The sequence below is a fragment of the Ictalurus punctatus genome, chromosome 29 (genome assembly GCF_001660625.3).
Source record: "Ictalurus punctatus breed USDA103 chromosome 29, Coco_2.0, whole genome shotgun sequence".
In the NCBI taxonomy this organism is placed as follows: domain Eukaryota; kingdom Metazoa; phylum Chordata; class Actinopteri; order Siluriformes; family Ictaluridae; genus Ictalurus; species Ictalurus punctatus.
Window position 1 is genome coordinate 15,841,393 of NC_030444.2, and position 6,294 is coordinate 15,847,686.

Sequence of the window (6,294 nt, forward strand, 5' to 3'; positions counted from 1 at the left end):
AAAAAAAAAAAAAGTATACCAGAGCCTTCAGAAAAATCGGACGGCGCGCGTACTCTGCTGATGACAATTTGCGTTACGCGTGCTGTAGGAAGGGCCTATAGTACGTGTAACGCAAATTTCGCCAACAGCAGAGTACGCGCGTGCTGCACATACAGGTCGCACATGCGCATTTCATTCTTCTGCACTACTTAGTTGTTCCACAAGGTGGCAGAAGTGACCCGCGCCGTTGATTCTCAAAGCAGTCGGAGAAAAAATAGAGACGGAAACGTGTAAGCTCTTTTCTGGTTGAGTGTTAACACAGACCTTCTGTTTCTCTTTTTCGTTTCTTCTTCCTCTAGTAACTACAAAGGAAGAAGCATGTTTTTCTCCTCCATCATTATTCTTGTTGCGATTCTTCTTCGTTGTCGTCCTTCACGCAAGACTTGCTTTACTGCTCTGTACTGACTCCTGCAGGCCAGGAGGGGCAGTGCATGTTGTAATGCGCATGCGTCAACGGGGTTTTTTTTTTTTTTTTAAACATTTGGCCTGCGATTGTATAAAAAGCTCCAAGCAACAACAAAAAAAACATCCACAAAAAAGGACACCCTGTAGGGGAACTTCCTCATAATTAAGATTTAAAAAAAAAAAAAAAAAAAAAAAAAAAAGATATTTTACTTTGAGTTGAGTCTAAATTAAGAATTGTTTACGAAGAGTCTTAATCTAAGATTATTAAAAATCTACAATTTTTTTTTTACCCCAAATCTCTGCTCAGTAATTGGTCTATGTAGATTGTTTCCAAGTTACTGAGCAACATTAAAGCTATTTCATACAAGTGACACCACTAAACTCCCATCATCCACATCTAATCAAACTAGCTCAAGGGTAAACACCAGCCTTTAAAAGTCTTTTAAAGTGAGTTCAGAGTAAACAGGGTTTGAGATTCTTCTCGCTGGTGAATAAAAAAAAAAAATTACACAGCAAAATTGAGCAGAACCATTTTGACTTTTTATTAGTGACGTGAAAGCAGTTTTTATTTCTGGCTGGACTCGGATTTGGACTGGGAGGCTCTCAGGGAGGAAAGGCGGCGTCTCTTGGCGATCTTCTCCTGGCGTTTCTCTTTGGCCTCCTGTACAACAGAGCACACACACACACACACACACACAAACACGTGTAAGTACCTACTGAAGGGAGAAAACTCTACTCCATCACACTCGTTTAAACACATGTACGGTTCTAAAGTGAGATCATCCTGCAGAGGCAGTGAGAAAGCTGCAGCTCTGATCATCTCGTACCTTCAGCCTCTTGGCCAGCAGCTTGGCATACTCCGCAGCTTCGTCCTTGTTCTTCTGCGTGCGCTGTCTCTTAAGGGCGATGCGGCGGCGTTTGTGCTGCAGCACACGGGGTGTCACCAAGCGCTGGATTTTAGGGGCCTTGGTCCTGGGCTTCTTGCCTAATGAGGAATCAGATTGTTTATAATAATCAGACTGAGGAGAAAAACGAGGTATAGAGGGTTTAAAACAGCAAAGTGCAGCTAAAACTTCTGTAAAAGTTTATAGCACAGTAACAAAATGAACATTTCTCATCTCCACACTTTGCTTATACTGATATTAATCACTTAATACTGATTCGTATTAATATTTTTGTAACCCATCTGTAATCAATGACAGATCTTTCATTCTGAGCAGAATGAAGTGTGCGCGCGTGTGTGTAGGGAGCGATGCAGTTCGACCAGCCACACTGATCAGATGAGGTCGTTATCCAGTTTGCGGCTCCACCTCTCTGTGGCACCACACTGTCCCCCCTTTAAAGCTACTGACCAGCCAGAAAGGGTCTACTGGTGTGCCGAGCTTCTCCGGAAACTCACCGCCTTTTAATCAGTAACTCCTCGTTAGAGTTTTACCAAAAAAACCCCACCCCCAGTCTAACCTGTAACATGATCACAGACTGGATATCGGTTTCTGGATTTAGAAAAACCTGTGTCCGAGTCCTGCTCACCTTCCTTAGTGAGGGGTCTGCGCACCACATACTGCCTCACATCGTCCTCCTTGGACAGGTTGAACAGCTTGCGGATCCTGCTGGCTCTCTTGGGGCCCAGGCGGCGAGGCACGGTGCTGTCGGTCAGGCCGGGGATGTCCTTCTCACCTGCACACACACAGTATTTTTATGATAAAATCTCCACTCACAGAAAACAAAAGAATAAAGTTCATTCTGAACACTGAGCATTACAACTCACTAATAGATCCTCAAACATTAAATAAAATACACATTATCATGGGAATTTGCTTCTTTAACAGATACAACTGCACCAAAAACTTTTTAAAGCAGAATTTCTTATCGTTATAAAAACACTTCCCAAGCAGAATATTAATTACAGCTGAAACAATTTAACCCACAATAATCAACTACATAACCGACGGAAACAAGTTCTAATGTAAAACCACACCAGCCGTATTGTGTACACTGTGTGTGTGTGTGTATATGTATGTATGTGTGTGTGTGTGTGTGTATGTATGTATATATATATATATATATTATATATATATATAAAAACACTACATTTACTGCAGCTTTGCAACTCTGACTTCTACACAATCCACAGGTCTGACCTACTTACAGTTACTTCAATAACACACCTTCCAGTGGTGACAGGTTTGGTGAACATCCTAATGACTGATCTAATGACTATCTGAGCAGATGTTGGTGCCTTTTCTGCCCTCAGTCCAGATCTCCAGCTCACAACACACCTGCCCATACACTAGAGAGTCTACGTATTTCACGTACATGAAATATTCTAATATCGCATAAAACCTATACAGCACTGGTTTAGTCCCACGTGTTCTAGAGAACAGAATCGTCACGTCCAATTAAATCAATACAAACGGAAGTTGTTGAACATGGGGACACCACTGTGGCTTTTATCTGATAAACACAACCGTGTCATCTTTCTATGAGGAAATAAATTCGATTATTTACCATTCTGATAAAACTTATCTAAATTTCCATTGATCATGTGACTTAATTCAGTATTTGATACTTCAATGCTCATGAAAATACATTAATATGCAAGTTAACCCTTGACGACTTTTTTGATCCCACTTTAGCTACTTTCCTCCGACACCACCGGCCGCTCCTAACATCTCTCAGTCGTTCAACTCCATCCCATTCATTAATCTATGTGTAATCCAGATGTCTCACCCTTCCTGATGATGACCAGGTTGAGGACGCTGAGGTTGGCGTCTACGATGCAGCCGCGTACGGATTTGCGTTTGCGTTCTCCAGTGCGGCGCGGCCTGTAGCACGAGTGACCCTTGCTGAGGAGCAGACGCACACGGCCGTTAGTCAGAACGCCCTGCTTCATGGGGAAGCCCTGCTTATCATTTCCTCCGCTGATGCGCACCACGTAACCCTGAGAGAGACACACACACACACAGGTTAATCACACACCTACACATAACACACGGCACATGCTAGAGCAGCTGGATGAATGTGGGAGCGATGCAGTTCGACCAGTCGTGGTGTGTATAGATCAGGTCGTTATCCGGTTTGCGGCTCCTTGTCACTCTGGCATCACGCTGCCCCCCCTTTAGAGCTACTGATCAGCCAGAAAGGGGTCTACTGGTGTGCCATCAAAAACACTCATACACAAAGCTCAATTTTTTCCACAAACACAATTCCATTGTTATTTACTGCAATTAGCAGACCTAGAAACAGGGACGAGGTTCAAGCGCTAAAGGAACGGCACTCTTTAGGACAATGCTCAGCAGACACACAGAGAGAAGGTAAGTAAACATGGACACTAAAGGCGATGAAGGAGTGTGTGTGTGTGTGTGTGTGTACACAGGTGGGACAGGAAGAAACTCACCTTCCACTCATCACCCAGGGGGTCAGCAGCCACCTCAGTGGCCATGCGCTTCTCGTAGAAGGTCCTCAGTTTGCGCTCATCGTCCACCTCAATGAGCTTCTGGCAGCCGGTGGCAGGAAAAGAGATATTGAGCTGCAGGAAAGATTGAATAAAGAACCATCAGTGGGATGCACATCACAGAAGATTCAATGTTTTTGTTGGTTTGGGAGTCGACTCGAACCTGCAGCTCTGACACCTGAACACACACAAATCTCTCAGGAACAAACCATGCACTGCATAGGACATTATAAAAATTTAACACTTTATACTCTTGTCCTGAATATTACATTACGCTTTGAGTCAGAAATTGTAAGTTATATTAGATTAATTAAGTTATTAATAATTATACATCTGCCATTTGACTCAAGTTGCTCCTCAGAGTGGAAACTTCTTATTACAAAAGAATTATAGTCAGATATCCAGCTAGATGTTCAGTTATTTCACCATAGCCACTAAACACACTTGAATGAGGGTTAGTTAATCTCGGGACAACTTTAACCCGGTTTGTTTAAACTCCATGTGTGTGCTGGCTAGCCCGCCGGGACACACATCATCTGACGTGGCGAGATTTACACTATAACCTCTAAAACTTTATCCCAAAACTAACTGGAAACCAAACATATCAACACCCGCTCCGACATCACTTCCACCTCTCTCTCACACTCTGTAATATTCCACATTACTGTCTCAGAGCGCCGCCATGTTGTGATTAGCCAGTTAGCTTCTCCACAACCCGCTACAATCCATCATCATCCGCCTCACAGACAAACTCCTCAATACTCCAGTAAACGCATTAGACATCTTTAATCTGTTTACTCTCCAAATCTGCTCGTATTCATGTCCGATTATAAAACAGAACGTTAAGAAAGAGACATTTCTGGAACCTCACCTTCATTTTGGGGGACCGTCTGTGCGGGAGTCCACCACGGAAAAGAGAGCGGATATCCGCCGCGTACTCTCACATACACTCTCCAAATCTCGCGAGATTTCCCAACGCAACTTCTTGACGCGTTTATTCAGTAAAATACAAGTAATGTACATTTCTGTCGCCTTGATATTCTTATTTATTATATGATACTACTACTGCAACTAATCCTTTCATTTACAACAAACAAACAAAAACAAACAAACACGCTGGTGACGACTATCAGCCTCTTTATTCATTAATTCATTTATTTATGTATTTATTTATTTTTATATACATAGATAGACACATAAATAAATAAATAAATAAATAAATAAATAAAATGATTTAGTGAATATCATTATTTAGTTGGCTAATTATTTATATAGATAAATAGATAGACAGACAAATCTATAGATAAATAAATAATACTTCTCACCTCCGTAACGTCATTAAAAATTAAGAACAATTTTGTAAACCATCAAAATGGTGTTTATTATATAGTATTAATGTTGTAAAAATGTTTACCAAAGTAAAAACTATTATTAAGCTAATAATATAAAACTGTCTAGATAACGGCTGGAGTGAGAGTCTCCCAGACTCTGACCTTCTGTAAAAAGAAAACTGAAAACAAAACGCTGTTTTATTTTTTGTACATTTAACAAGTGACACTAAAGTTAAGAAAATAAAAAAAAAAATAAGGACATAAAGTTATTCTCTTTGATCCAGTCGTCTATGCCCATGCAGTCTGCTCCTGATGTTTCCTCTGTTGTGGAATAAAGCGTATGATTGACAGCTGAGGTCACGTGACCGGCGCATGGGCGCTTTTGTTTCAGTGGAGAGCTCGAGAACACAGCCAGGGTTAAAGTTTTTATTCTGAAGTCAGTCAGTGTGTTATTTAGAGCTGAGAGTGAGAGCATGCGGGAGGAGAGAGAGGAGGAGGAGAAAGAGAGAGGCTCCAGACTCAGAGACACACAGCAGTAGCTGTGTGACCATGATGATGATGATGATGATGGTGATGATGATGAGCTCTGAGAGCTGGAGAGATCAGCTCCAACCCGGCAGCTCTGAACTGGACTGGTGTGAAGAAAATTATCTCATCCACCCCAACATCGCTGAGTTCTACAACACGGTCAGAGACTTTTATTATCACTGTAATATTATTTATTCCTCATACTACACATGCTTCAATCTTCTTCTTCTTCTTCTTCTACTACTACTTTATTTTACTGATTTAATATTAAACCTTTCCACAAAACTACACTACGATACAAATGTTGGTTTGAACATCCCCCTCCTTTCTTTATTTAGTTTTCTCTCTGTCTATACTCTCTATGATTTAACTTTTTCCTTTCTTCCTCCTTTCTGCGATTTCAGATCAGCAATGTGCTGTTTTTCGTCCTGCCTCCTCTCCTGATGCACTTATTCCGTCAGTATGCAGCGTGTTATAACCGTGGGATTTATGTCATATGGTTCCTGCTCATGGTTGTTGGTAAGTGACCTTTAAATA

General features: G+C 41.5%; 2 protein-coding genes across 3 annotated transcripts in view; one reads left to right on the forward strand and one right to left on the reverse strand.

Annotated features, from left to right (window-relative positions):
• Positions 1-964: 964 nt before the first annotated feature.
• Positions 965-4,799, reverse strand: rps6 (ribosomal protein S6). The gene is given in 6 exon segments (NM_001200142.1): positions 965-1,105; positions 1,272-1,429; positions 1,975-2,121; positions 3,175-3,385; positions 3,842-3,973; positions 4,770-4,799. Coding segments are annotated over 6 exon segments (750 nt in total). The 5' UTR covers positions 4,776-4,799; the 3' UTR covers positions 965-1,009.
• A 559-nt stretch (positions 4,800-5,358) lies between these two features.
• LOC108260615 (alkaline ceramidase 2) overlaps positions 5,359-6,294 on the forward strand; it is a 7,988-nt gene continuing 7,052 nt past the window's right edge. The window contains exons 1-2 of one of the 2 annotated variants that reach the window (XM_017461036.3): positions 5,359-5,916; positions 6,162-6,276. In XM_017461036.3, the coding sequence (XP_017316525.1) occupies positions 5,779-5,916; positions 6,162-6,276 (253 nt within the window). In that variant the 5' untranslated portion in view covers positions 5,359-5,778. The remainder of the gene's footprint in view (positions 5,917-6,161; positions 6,277-6,294) is intronic. The other variant, XM_017461037.3, reaches the window with a different exon arrangement.